Raw genomic sequence first — 13,329 nt, 5'->3', positions numbered from 1 at the left:
TAATTGAAGATAAGGCCATAATCAAAGAATAATGGCACCATGTGCCTGGAAAATACATAATATTGCCCCTTTAAAATGCATGTTTTGGTAATTACATCTCTTCAAACATGTAATTACCTTTTGGTGAAGTTTTTGTTTTTCCTTTAGCTTATAGAAAAAACAAATCAAGTTTTACATTTCTACCAATCCATTGTGTTTATGAACAAAAATCAAATGCATGTTTCTAATTACTGTCTGATTAGAAAATCCAATTACCAAATCATGCATGATGTGTACAGTCAACCAAAATTCACATTACGGATCTGCTTTTACAGTAAGTTAAAGGTGCTGTGTCTTTGCTTCTAATTGTCCTTAAAATGTGAAGAACTCTCTACAAACTTGCATGTTGGAACAATTTCCCTGCTGCTTTCTCAAACACTTTAAAAAAAGTGACAGACTTGCTCAATGACATTTCTTGGTCATGCCATTTAAAATCAGCAGGTTTTTATCAAAACAAACGGAAACGATTGTAAACGTCCAAATGGATCTACTGGGTTTCTGTTGTTCCTCCACACTGAGCACTAACACTTTTTATCTGCTGCTAATTTAAGCCAATTGAATAACTGCTGTTGTGTCAAATTTTAAATAAATGCAAACTTTAAAGAAATAGCAACTTTTTTCTTGTTTTGTTTTTTTATGGGTCTAGAAATCACTGCAAAAACAAAATCTTACCAAGTATTTTTGGTCGAGTTTCTGGTGCAAATATCTTGGTACACTTGAAATGAGACTTAACAGCTGACAAACAGGAGCTTGTTTTAAAAAATGAAAATAAAAGTACTTGTAGATTATTTCACTGTTTGTAAATGAAATAAGCTGCCAATGGAACTTGAACTTTATCAATAAGAAATTAGACTGAAACTAAGATCTAATCTCTTGCTAAATTAGGTTCTCTTATTTCAAGAATACTAAGATATCTGTGCTATAAATGACTAACATTTAGTTCAAGTCGCTGCCATGTTGGGTAAAAACAGTTTCACTTTCTTTAAGTTATATTCCAACCAAATATGTAATGAAAGATTGATTCAAATGGGAATGTATTTAAAAACACCGACACTAAAGCTGCATCATGCAGCCAGTTACCTACAAAATATTTTTAAAATTATAATCTTTATCATCACAATTTGGCCACAAAATACCAGTTTTTAGTCCACATCGCCCACCTTTAAATGCAACTATTAAATCACTTGCTCCTGTCACTTACAATCATTTTCCCTGCAAACTAACTTCTGATATAGTTAAGACAAAAAACCCCCAAACATCTGCATTTCAAATCTGACTTTTTATTGTCAAACACGAAGAAAGCCAGAGTATCTGTACAAAACGAACTCTGCTCCAGATGACGCAGCTCCCTCCAGACATCTGGAGGTCGGGACAAACGGCCTCCATGTTTACAGGCCGAGCTTCGTCCTCCTCCAGTGTCTCCTCTTGGAGTTGTACCTGAAAACAAGACGGAGGAAAAGTTCAGTTGAATATTTATACGTTCTTAGTGCTGCTTCAACTCCCCATAACATCATTACTATGTTATGAGAACATTATTAAAACATAAATAATTTGTCCTGCAGCTGCAGTTTCCTCATCACCAGAGTGGTGAGGAAGAGGAGGAGGAGCGCAGCAGGAGGAAGATGCTCTCAGCAGGGTTAATGACAGCACTCTACTGATGATGAGCGCTGCATTTGCAGACCTGCTTTAAGTTATAGACTCCATGTTTTCCTTCTATCCATTAGTCTGTCAGTTATCACTGAAACTTTAATATAAATAAATCAGGAAAACAGAAATGGAGACCAAAATTAAGACTAATGGTCAGCAAATGAGCAACATTGACTTTAAAAAAAACAAAAAAACCACTATTATAATTTGAGGTAAACACAAATCAAATAAGGACAACATGCATTCAGTGTTGCCAGTTTGGGAGAGTTTCTACACAATTGGGCTGATTTTGAACATTAAGCTGAAGGGGGGGGGAAGCTTTTGGGAGTATTGTTAAATTTTATGCTGCTTTTAATAGGTTTTAAAGTGTTCAGAATATATTTTTTAAACATCGTATGTGGCAGAAAAGCACAAAACGTTTAATAAAATACTGCATTATTGAACTTTTCTTATTAACCAGAATCTGTTGAATGTGACATCATCAATGATCATAATGGTCATTGGTTAAGCAAGAGTAACTATGTGGTGTTTTTGTAAAAGAAATTACTATTTAAAAGGTCACAGAGTCATGAAAACACAAGTCTCATTGTGTTCAGAGTCGAGTCCCAATTGGATCTGATACTCACAACATGAATGATGTCAGAGGTTGAGATTTGGGCTGTTTTTTCTTTTAGAGTTCAGTCGGGTTTTACATTGGTTTTTTGGGATGGAAGCTGTCAGATCTGGAAACCCCGCACACATTAATCACCAGGAGGTGAGCCGAGTGATAACTGGACTCCAGAAAGTTTTATTGGGCGTTTCACTTTTGAGAGCTGCTAACTGACCAGATGCCGCTGGAGCGAGTTGTTTGACTGAAAACAATAGGTCAGTTCTTCACATAGACTGCTGAACTTAGGTGTGTAAGCAAAGTTAATTTGATCAACTCTTTATGCAGTTTGAGTAACTTTTAGAAAAAATAAAAATGTCATTGCCATTCAATGTTTGTACAAATCTGCAACCAAAACCTAACTTTGCATGAATATGAAAAAAAGATTTAAAAAACTAAGTTATGCATCCCAAACTCTTCGCAAATGAATTGTATTTGTACTTTCGCTTTGCCTCTGGTAAATAGAAATGTTATTAATATCCTGCCAAATGTGTTTGAGATATTGTACACAAACAAGTCAGTATTTTAAGTTATGATACTATATCAACATAATCAACATGTAAATTTGAATGAAGTCAAAGTAACTACCAAACGAACTTTAATATAAATTCATTTTCACAGTCAAAATTATCTTGGCGCTGCAGTTTAAGCTGACATCTTCCTTATCTCTGCTCTTACAGGAACAGAAAATCAGCCAAGAAAAATAACTGCAGCTCCTGGATTGGCTCCTGCCTTTTAAATGCTAGCCAATAACATGTCACACAGCAACGCATGTAGATAAATTCAGCTTAAATTTCTTTTTTAATATTTCTCATAAGTTCTATCAAAAGTACTAGAAATACGCAAATTTGTCAAATAATTTAGTCATGTTCCACAGAAACTGTAACCAGAAATATGCAGGAGTCCACTGCATTTGGATTGTTTACTTTTGTAAAATATCTCTAGATTATGTGTTTTGTGAGCCATATTCTAATAACATAAACTGAATAAATTTATGTAAAGAATATGCTACTTAATCCAACACTGATACAGTTATACATTGAAAAGTTCTCATTTCATGGGTTCCTGTGATGACGTTAAACATTTATGTCCACATTGCTGTAGTGAGCAACTTTTACACAGGCACAAGAATATTTAGCATCTATTAAAGCGGTTTGTGTAGATTATTTTCAGGTTGGTACACCATTAAAAATTCAATTTAGGCTGCTTTAAGCAGAGTATTTCTCCTTCAAATACTAGATCTAGTCGCATTAAACAATGCTGTAGATTAAACAATCCCTTTAGCTCTTTAGAGTAAAGTTTCATGTTTATAAAGCTGCAGCAACAGAAACATGAGAACTCACCTGATCTTGTTGCCAGTTTTCATTCTGATCCACTGAGGAATCGGCCGGTTCTGTTTCTGCTTCTTGGCCAGAAAGCGCTTGATCCTGAAAGTCTTGTGGGACGACTGGAAAATGTAACAGAACCCAGTCAGTAACATGTTTGTATCTAAAGTTTGTACTTCACGTCCTTATGATGAATTCGCTTCACAAAATCCAAAGTTCGGATCTAGCATACCTAGCAACGTATCTCGGTTAATTTAACCATGTTATCTGCGTATTTTTCATCAAAATACGGACACTTTCTTTACCAATACAATATATATTATCCATTTCATGTAACAGTTATGGATTAAAAGCTTTGTAAAGATGGATGTTTAATGATTTTATATTTACCATTTTCTCCACAATCCTTTCCCCACTATGGCGGTGGTCGAAGAGAAAGAAGGACGTGACGTAAGCAATTTTAAGCTGTGGGCCTCCCCGAAGCAGCGACACCAAGCGGCCACTGGAGGAAATGCAGGCAGTTTTTATGGCAATTCATAACTTTCGCTACAAATGACAAAAATCTATTTTAAAATGAAAAGGCAATTCATAAATGTTGACTATTGCATTTTTTACACTAATAGTCTTAGAAATATATTTCAGTGATGTTTTTTTTTCTTTTTTATGTAAAAGTTTCTTGATTTTCTTTACTTTAAAGCCTAAAAACAAGAACATAATTTTCTTTCATTAAGAGAAATGGAAAACAAAAATTGTATGTTAGGCTATTTTGTTTTGGGTAGACCCTGGACAAGTCACCTATCCTCCATGTGTACCATTTTATTTTCAAAACAAATTATAACATGACAGATTAGTCCATTAAACATGTTTTTACTTTTTTTTGCATCTCCACATAAGATAGGTTTCTTGATCAAATTTATTTCTTGAATGTTTATCAAAAATATTTTGATTCAGTTTTAGTAGTAGTTTATTTAAAGAGTACAGATATTCTTAATCACTTGATATTAAAAATGTATATGTTGTTGAGTAATCAAGACATTAAACAGTTTTGTCCTTAAATTATTTCCTAATATATTTTTCTTAATATTCATGCTTAGAAAATCATAAGTTGAGATAGAAAACGGTGCAAAGTAAAAACAGAGACAGACTTCAGCAAGTATTTTTATTTCTAGGCAGAGATTGTGTAATTTTTGTTAGTATTGCCAGCAAATATTTGCTCCGATGTTTAACTCAGTTCACAAAAATTAATGTTTAAGTTGATTCTGAGTTAGAAAAGTGGGGGAAGGCCACATGTTGATCCCTCCGACTAAGAAGTCTTCATGCAAGCATAGATGTCACATGGCAGTATGGAGCCTTTATGGAGGATAAAGGAGGCTTTCTCCTCCTTTATCAGTTGAATAAAAATCCCAGAGCAAAAAGTAGTAGGTTATATTATTTAGCACAAACCACAAACCACAGTACGTCCAAAAAGTTCACACACCCGTGTTATAACGCAGGCCAGAATAAACCTTTTCCGAACTTTTTCCATCCTTAATGCAACATATATCTTGTACAATTCAAAAGAAAAACCTGAGGATGAACTAAAACTATGTTGAAAAGAATCTTCATCTGACAACAATTACAGTAAATCTGACTAATATGCAAAATCTTCAGCCTCCAAAAACCTCCAGGAAAAATGCCACAATTTAAAAGTGTCTATTTGGCACAAAACAACTCAGTACATCACCAAAAACACCATGCCTACGGTGAAACATGGTAGTGGCAGCATCAGGATGTGGGATTACAGTTTTGCTAAAGCAGATTAAATTATAAACAGACCCAAACTGCAATAAATTCTGGCACAAAACCTTCAGATATCAGCTCAGCAGCTGGAAAGGGATTTTATTTACCAACATTACAGTCAAGGCATCCGTACAGATGAACAAAAAACACTTCAGGGTGTGAAAATGTAAGCTTTGGAACGGCCTAATTAAAGGCCAAAATTAAATCTGACATCTTTATGGTCATCTGAAGAGCATTGTGGAGATCTGGAGGCAGAGTACGCAAATAAGCCAAGTCAAGATGTGGAAGGAGGATAAACTCTACAAAAAAACATAAAAGGAAGGCTGAAAATAAATCAGATGTTTCAACAAAGTACCGAGTTTAAAGCTGCAGTGTGTAACTTTTATAAAAAATATTTTTTATATATATATATTTGTTAAAACTGTCTTCATGTTGTGACAGTTTGTTATGAGACTGATAATCTGTGAAAAGATCAATTTCCTTCACCTCCTCTCTGAACTACTACAGTCATCTTAAAAAATGCAACAGTTTTGACAAAAATCAACCAATCAGAGCCAGGAGGAGGGTCCCGGCGCTGTCAGTCAACCTCAGGTACACGCTGCTAAATGTGATCATGCCGGAGAAATGACTCAAAAGTTACAGGGACACCATTTATCCGCCGTTACTGGTGGCCATGCTAATTAGCCTTAGCGTTCATGACTGATTGACAGCACTAAGACCCGCCCCCTGGCTCTGATTGGTTGTTTCTAGTTAGCACTGGGAGAAGGCAAAGGAGCTCAAATTTCATAGATTATCTGTAGCACACCAAATTACCACGACATGGTGACAGTTTCAACAAATACATAAAAAAATATTATTTATAAAAGTTATTGTTGCAGCTTTAATAGTTGTTGGAGCTTTTTAATCTTGCATAGACTAGATTAGTATGACTGCTGTTGCACTATACAGGAAATATGTCACGTTAAAAATATAATAATATTCGTCATAACAACCTGTAATTTCTCTCTGGGTGTGTGGACATCTGGGAACCACTGTAGTTTCTGCACATCAGTGGATTTTCTGTCTCTGCGTAGAGTGGGGTACAAGGTGTGAAAGTTAAGATCTAAAGCCTAGCGCTGACAGAAGAGATTAATTTTGCACATTCTGATCTAAATGAACGAGCTAACAGATGTTTTCGGTGAAACGTTTTCCCTCAGGAACAACATTAACGACGTAAGGCCACTGTGAGATCTCATGGTCCCAGGGAAGCTTCGGCATTACCCTCTGCGCCCTGCAGCTGCACCCTTACAAACCGTTGCCTCTCAGAAGGAAAAAAAAACAAACAAACAGGGTCTCAATGAGGCTCTGAGAGGCTCAAATCCCCGCCTCCACTGGGACTGGAGCCGCTGCAGCCTCCCCCGCCGTGTTAGCGGTGCGGCGCCACGCTGAGCCTCGCAGGCCTTTTCACCAAACTTTAAAAGCCCCAGAACCAGAAACCCGCTCAGTCCTCCCCTCTGTCGGCCGCCTTCTTGTTGTCGGCGTCGGGCTTCCTGTCGGCGGAGCCGGAGTCGGCGCCGCCTCCGGTGGTGCGGTTGCGGCTCCGGGCCCCCGGCTGGTACAGCTGAATGGCGGGCCGGTCCTGACACAGAGAAACAGAAATGCTTCATCACAAACTGCTGCCGGGTTGTTAAAGTCTGAGCAGCTTTTCACAACATTTGTCGGGTTTCGGAGGGAAATAGTTTCAAAATGTTGGTCATTGTGTTGTAATAATCAATTAATGAATTAAATCGCATGATAAATTAAAATTAATGCAATAATTTCCATTCTGATGAAAAATATTTGTTTACAAAGACTTCCTAATCCATTTTATTTGTCGTTTTGTTTATTTATTTTGGATATTTAAAATGTCTTCCAGTTCCACTGTTAAATGTTCATTAGTATTTAAAGTATATTGATCTCTGATCATTTGTTCTTGCATTATATTACCTGAAAATTGTCTCAAAGCAACAATATTATCGTTTATCATAACAACTTCTGGGACAATTTATCACCTAGTAAAGTTAGTTATCATAACAGATCCTATTTTACGTTGCATTTTGGCTGGAAACCTTCAGATCTGGCAACCCTGAAGAAGAAACAAGGCGCTCTGAAACCCGGCCGCTCCTACCTTATTACGGACTCTGTCTCTTTTACTGCTCTCCTCCTTCTTGTTCTCTCTGGCCGGTTTCTCCGTCTTCTCGGCATCTGCAGAGTTCTCGCTCCTCCTCTTCTCCATCGCCTTCTCCTTTCTGATCTCCTCCTCTCGTTTTCTGGACGTGTTCTCTCCGTCCTGCTGCTCCCGCCGTCTCCGCCGCTCCTCGTCCTGCCGTCGGATGCGCTCCTTCTCCCTCAGCCGTCGCTCCCTTTCCTTCTCACGGTCCAAGTCGCGCTCCCTGAACTCCTTCCGCCCGTCTTCGTTCCCTCTGCCAAGTAAAAAAAAAAAAAAGAAACAACCACTTCCTGTTTTAGTTGCTGCAGTTTGAATTAGCGACGTTCGATAACACAGATTTCCCTTCCAATCCAATACCGAGTAAAATTGAAGCTGCGATTAGAAATACCGATCCGATGCTTTGTGCAAAAACAAGGGTTGCAATTCAAAGCTTGGCTTCATAAAAAGAACTCAATGTACTCCAACGCTTTGATTTTAAGATCATAAGTACATTGAGGTAACAGCTTCATTTACTAAAGCTGGGTTATTTTAACAACAGCAGAAAATCATACAAAATGTTTGAAAACGGTGTTACAAACTAAAAATAAAAATAAAATTAGTAAAGTAACAATCCTAGTGAAATATTTTTTAGGAACTACTACAAAATCTCCACTTCTTTTACGATCTGCCACTGGGCATTAAGAAAAAGTAGTTCCTTTCAGCCCCGTTTCATTTAGGCAACATCTCAGTAATTTAGTTACTTTCTGACATATCTTGTTCAGATACAGCATCTCAAATGACTGAAGTATTGAAAGTATTGATACTTGGATTTGGGAATCGATCTTAAAGCTTACAGGCATCAGAATCTTCAATATTTCAGTATCGATCCGCACATCACCAGTTTGAACTCAGCGAATTCAGAGAAACGAGTGAAGACACTGACTTTCTTTCTCGCTCCTCCTTGCTTTCAAAGTTCGGCCTCCTCCTGTGGTCGGCGCCGCCTGACGCTCTGTCCTCTCTGTGCGGCTTCTCTGGTTTCTTGAACTTCTCTTTGGGTTTCTCAGAATCGCCGTCATCGCTTTTGTCTGGCTTCTTCAGGAGCTGAAAGTAAAGAAAGTATAAAACGCCCTGGAAATGACGCAGATTTAGAAACGGCTCTGACGCTCTGCAACACAAACCTTAATTTTTGGTTCTTCTTTAGTCTGGTCCTTGTCTTTGTTCTCCAAAGGTTTCTCCAGTCTCTTCATCTTCTCCACCTCTTTTCTCTTCCTCCGCTCCTCCTCCCTCCATTTGCGGCGCTCTTCGTCACGCAGACGCTTCCGCTCAAGCTCTCTCCTCCTTCTCTCCTCCTTCTTCTCCTCCCTCAGTCTCTGAACAGCAAGACATTAAGACAGGTGTTAACAAACCTAAACAAAATAACTTCTTCTAGCACACATGGACCATTTTTTATTTATTTCTTATCGACCATAACGGCTCATCGGTTGATTTTTTTGAGTTGATCCAATGAAATCTCTGTAAAAGATAAATTTCTCTGACAAAAACTTTCACTTTTATTTATTCAGTCAGTCATCTAATCATGTGTTATCCATACCAGGGCGATGAGAGCTTTGGGTTTTCATTAGAGTTTAGTTTTATTTCGTTGTGACTTTTTGTCTAATTGATTAGTTTTTGGAGTGTGTTTGCTAGTTTTTATTAGTTGATGTCAGTTAAATATCGTTTAGTTTCAGTTTAGTATCTATTAGTTGCAGTTGGTTCATCTTTAGTGCAGAATTCATAAAGGTCAAAGTATTGTATTCTGGTTATGTTGCATCGATTGGGTAATGAATGCGCAACAGAAAATTACTTTTTTTCAATTATCGTTGCTGTTTTGCAGAGTATCGATTCATAAACACAAAAATGAAGAATGTTTTATCCTTAATCTCTGGATGTTTTAATTAGATGTAAAAACATATAATATAGTTTCAGTTAGTTTCAGTTTTCCCCATTAAGTACCTTTATTTATTTATTCATTTATTTATTTAAGGTAGCAGAAATGTTTTCTGAATGTTAGTTTTGGTTATACTTCGAAACAGAGCAACAATTTAAACAACTTGACAGAAAAGATCCAGGCAGAAGACCAAGGTTTTTCCCACATGTCAAATTAAATTAAATTATTATTAAATTAAATTATTACACCTTCATAAATCATTACAATATATATAAAACCTGAAACATATCTCTTATTTTTTTAAAAGCCCTAAACAGACACATAAAAGAAAAACAAAAATCCAAAAGCAAAACAGATACAACACAATTTGAAGTTATTTACTGGCAACCATTAAATATTTTCTTTCTTATAATTTTTTTAAACTCCACTTTTCATAATTTAACTCCAACAGCAGTCAAAGATTTTCTTTCTCTTTTTTAGCCTGTTTTGTAAATTTACAAACATGTCACGAATCATATTTGGATTCACAAAATGTATAAAAAATCTTCACACCCAGTAAACTTAAATTTGCTCCAAACATCAATTACATTATTTTGTAAAACATTATGAATTATGAAGTTCCATGACAGCAGATCTAATAAACAGTGGATTTGTTCAGATGGATTAAAGTCTATTAGAATTAAATTTGTTTAAAATAATTACTCTCTTCCTTGTCGGCTGCTGCTTTTTAATTTAACTTTTTGAAGCAACAACATGTTATATAAATAATCAGGACAGTCTGGATTTACGCTTCATATTCATTAAATATTAGCTTTTTTCTGCTTAATAAATACATTAATCATTTGTAAACTACATTTAGCTCATTTTTGTTTGTTATTAAAATGTACTTGATGATCTGAAACATATTTTCAGAGCATTGTGTTAAGTTTACCTGTTTATTCTTCAGGAAGTCCAGAAGAGGAGTTGTTCTTTTGGCTAGACAGAGAAAAATCCTCTTAAATGATTGTATTTTTTAATGTGCTGCTGCCATATTTACAGTGAAGCAGCGAATGTAAACAAACCTTCAAGTTCCTTCGATCTTGCCTCGATCTCCTCCAGCAGAGTCTCGGGTGTGGACGTCAGCTTCTCTTCATCTCCATTGTAATATTCAAGAAACCTTTTATAATCAGGATCTAAAAGGATATTTAAATAATAAAAATAAGCAAAACCACAGTAAAAAAAAAAAAAAACAGGAGGTAAGAAAAGAAAATAACTCTTGAAAGCTAAGTGTAAAAAATGAGTGGCATCATCAGGTTTCTATAATGACCATTATTTGCTATTTCTGTGCAAACTCTTTGGGAGTTCTGCCAGGAAAATCTGCTTTCTGTCCGACCATCACAAACGTAAAATTTACTGAGATTTTAACTGTGTTTTTAAAGGTAGCCTCCGTGTTGGTCTGGTGAGAAACGAAGGATGTTTATGTGAAAGACCGTTACATGCCTGGTGTAAAGTAAGGTGGAGGATTTGTCATGCTGTGGGACTCTTAAAATCTGACTCTTCAAAATAACAACTGATTTGACAGAAAACAAATTTTTGCTGATTCTTTTGAGAAGTAAAAACAGAAGTAAAAAAATTTTTAGACTATTTTCACACACAAATTGGGATAATCTCAGATGATGAATTTACAGAATGTTTATTTTTCTACAATTTTCCATGATTAAAGGGATAAATTTACAATATTGAAACCAGGATATTCAAAGTCAGACATTTCTAAGAAAAGAACTCTTGAATTTATTAGAAAAGTCTCAGAAATTACAAAAGAAAATGTCAAATATCTCATAAAATTGAGGTGGCAAAGGTAGAGGGTGACTATTTTCCAAAACATAAGCATTACATCCAAGCTCTTATCCAGTATCAGAAAGACCGTAATTTCTTTCAAGCAAATCTACAACTTTTCAAAACCAGAGATGTAGAAATCACACGTCTACAAGTTTTTCCTTGTAGATATGTGAAATTAATCTAAAAAAATTTAGAGTTTTTTGGCATAATTTTACTCTGAACCACTTTTTTCCCTTTTCATTTATCCACATTGGCCCTAATACTCCATCACAGATTTAATCTTACATTTTTATAAATATATTTAAAATTGTGTTCCAACAAAAACACTAAATATAACATTACATAGTCTGGAAAGTGTAATTGGTTTTTAACTTTCTATCTTAATTACAAAAAGCTTTTAAGACTGTAGTTATGATATATAGATGATTATGGCTAAAGGGTTGTATCTGCTGAACATTAATCTAATTAAAAAAAACAGAAATTGTCAAAATTATTCAAACTTTACTGCAACTGGAATCATTGAAATATTATTTGCTTTTTGTTTGTTTTTTCTGTAACATTTTAATTTGTATATGTGAACCCCAGGGTTACTTTATAGAGGAAAGAATCTGATCATAATAAATTGTGGTGCTCCTAAGCCTGGGTAAATTAAATTTGCATAATCATTAACAGATCAGATTAGAAAAGTGTAAAAATTTCACCTTCCGCAATTGTTCCACATTTTGAGTCCTTCTTCTTATTTCTTTTCTTGGCGGTTTTCTGGAAAGGTGCAAACTCCACAATGGCAGGATACTCCTGTCCTATTAAAAAACACAGACAAAAATGAGGCATAGCCTCCACTCTTTCATAAACTTTCTCAACTAATTTTTCCCAGCGTTACCTCTGTTATCTATGAACACATATCCATCAAATCGATCCCTGAAGAGAACGATGTCCTCCTGGTTTTTGAAACTGATGTAAGCCCTTGCGAAGAGATGTGGGAAAAGGCTGAAGAAAAAAAAAAGATGTTTAGTAAAATAAACAAGTTATTATACATTTTTATGACCAGAGGAGGCTTTTCCAGGAGGAAGTACCTGGTGTCGTTGGAGAAAAACTCCATGTAGTCCACTTCTGGAAGAGGTTGCAGCTGCTCCTCCAGCTCCTCTTTAGTCAAACTCGGAGGTAATCTTCTGATCACAATCTAGAACATTTTAGTTTGAATGCAACTGATCATGAACTTCATAATTAAACATAAACTGCTGTAGAGTAGAACTTATTATCCTATTTAAAATGTTCACATTTTATCCAGATATAAAAACACATGATAAACATCACAGTGCTATTTTTTTAAACTATTGAAGCGCTAAACCGACTGCTTGTAGCAACAATAGCTCTGTTAGCAACTTCTACCTTTGTCATGGCCTCCTTCTTCTCCTTACACTTCTCCGTCTTCTCTCCATCTTCACATTTTATTTCCACTCTTTTCTCTTTCGGTCGAGTGTTTTCTTTGTCTTCCTTCATAGTTGAAAGGTTACAGTGTTTATTTTCATCTCAGCCAACAGACTTGTTTACTTTTTTCCAAGTTAGCCAGCCTGTAGCAACCGACCTGACCAACTTCCTCTCTAACGGCTAAGCTTGCGATTAAACGTCACCGCCACCAGGGGGAGCTAAAGAGAAAACACTTTATTTCACAAATCTTCTTTCTCCCATTTGTTTCCTATAATTTTAACTCCAATTTTTCTTTTAGTTGAATTTTGTAGAAAAATACACAAATTTGAGCAGTTTCCGCTTTAATGTACTTTCTAAATAAAAGCCCAACAAGAGTAAATGAGTGTGTGAAGCGTTTTTATTTGATGTAGACATGTGCCTTATATACCAAAACAAAAATATATCAACTTATAAATTAACCCAAATTATTTTAAATTTATTTTCATGTTTTGTCTGTGTGGGACAAAACATGTCCCACACCGATCCTCCTGACTACCAGTAGTTCAAATTTGTC

The 13,329-nt window shown here is 35.8% G+C and overlaps 2 protein-coding genes across 2 annotated transcripts; both read right to left on the bottom strand.

The window, feature by feature from the left end:
• Positions 1-1,299: 1,299 nt before the first annotated feature.
• On the bottom strand, positions 1,300-4,158 carry LOC106945473 (60S ribosomal protein L39). Its single transcript, XM_015029174.1, has 3 exons — positions 4,048-4,158; positions 3,676-3,779; positions 1,300-1,476 (listed from the first exon to the last, which is right to left on the bottom strand). The coding sequence occupies exons 1-3, from the start codon at positions 4,048-4,050 to the stop codon at positions 1,428-1,430; spliced, it is 156 nt and encodes a 51-aa protein (XP_014884660.1). The 5' UTR covers positions 4,051-4,158; the 3' UTR covers positions 1,300-1,427.
• Positions 4,159-6,238: 2,080 nt separating this feature from the next.
• On the bottom strand, positions 6,239-12,983 carry LOC106945472 (UPF3B regulator of nonsense mediated mRNA decay). Its single transcript, XM_015029173.1, has 10 exons — positions 12,738-12,983; positions 12,422-12,528; positions 12,229-12,335; positions 12,050-12,148; positions 10,592-10,702; positions 10,462-10,505; positions 8,782-8,973; positions 8,547-8,704; positions 7,583-7,877; positions 6,239-7,054 (listed from the first exon to the last, which is right to left on the bottom strand). The coding sequence occupies exons 1-10, from the start codon at positions 12,846-12,848 to the stop codon at positions 6,917-6,919; spliced, it is 1,362 nt and encodes a 453-aa protein (XP_014884659.1). The 5' UTR covers positions 12,849-12,983; the 3' UTR covers positions 6,239-6,916.
• Between the last annotated feature and the right edge of the window lie 346 nt (positions 12,984-13,329).

This window comes from Poecilia latipinna, unplaced genomic scaffold (assembly GCF_001443285.1).
Source record: "Poecilia latipinna isolate Pla-1442-1.1 unplaced genomic scaffold, P_latipinna-1.0 Scaffold145, whole genome shotgun sequence".
Taxonomy (NCBI): domain Eukaryota; kingdom Metazoa; phylum Chordata; class Actinopteri; order Cyprinodontiformes; family Poeciliidae; genus Poecilia; species Poecilia latipinna.
The sequence above is the reverse complement of the archived record's forward strand: the minus strand, read 5'-3'. Positions and strand labels throughout refer to the sequence as shown.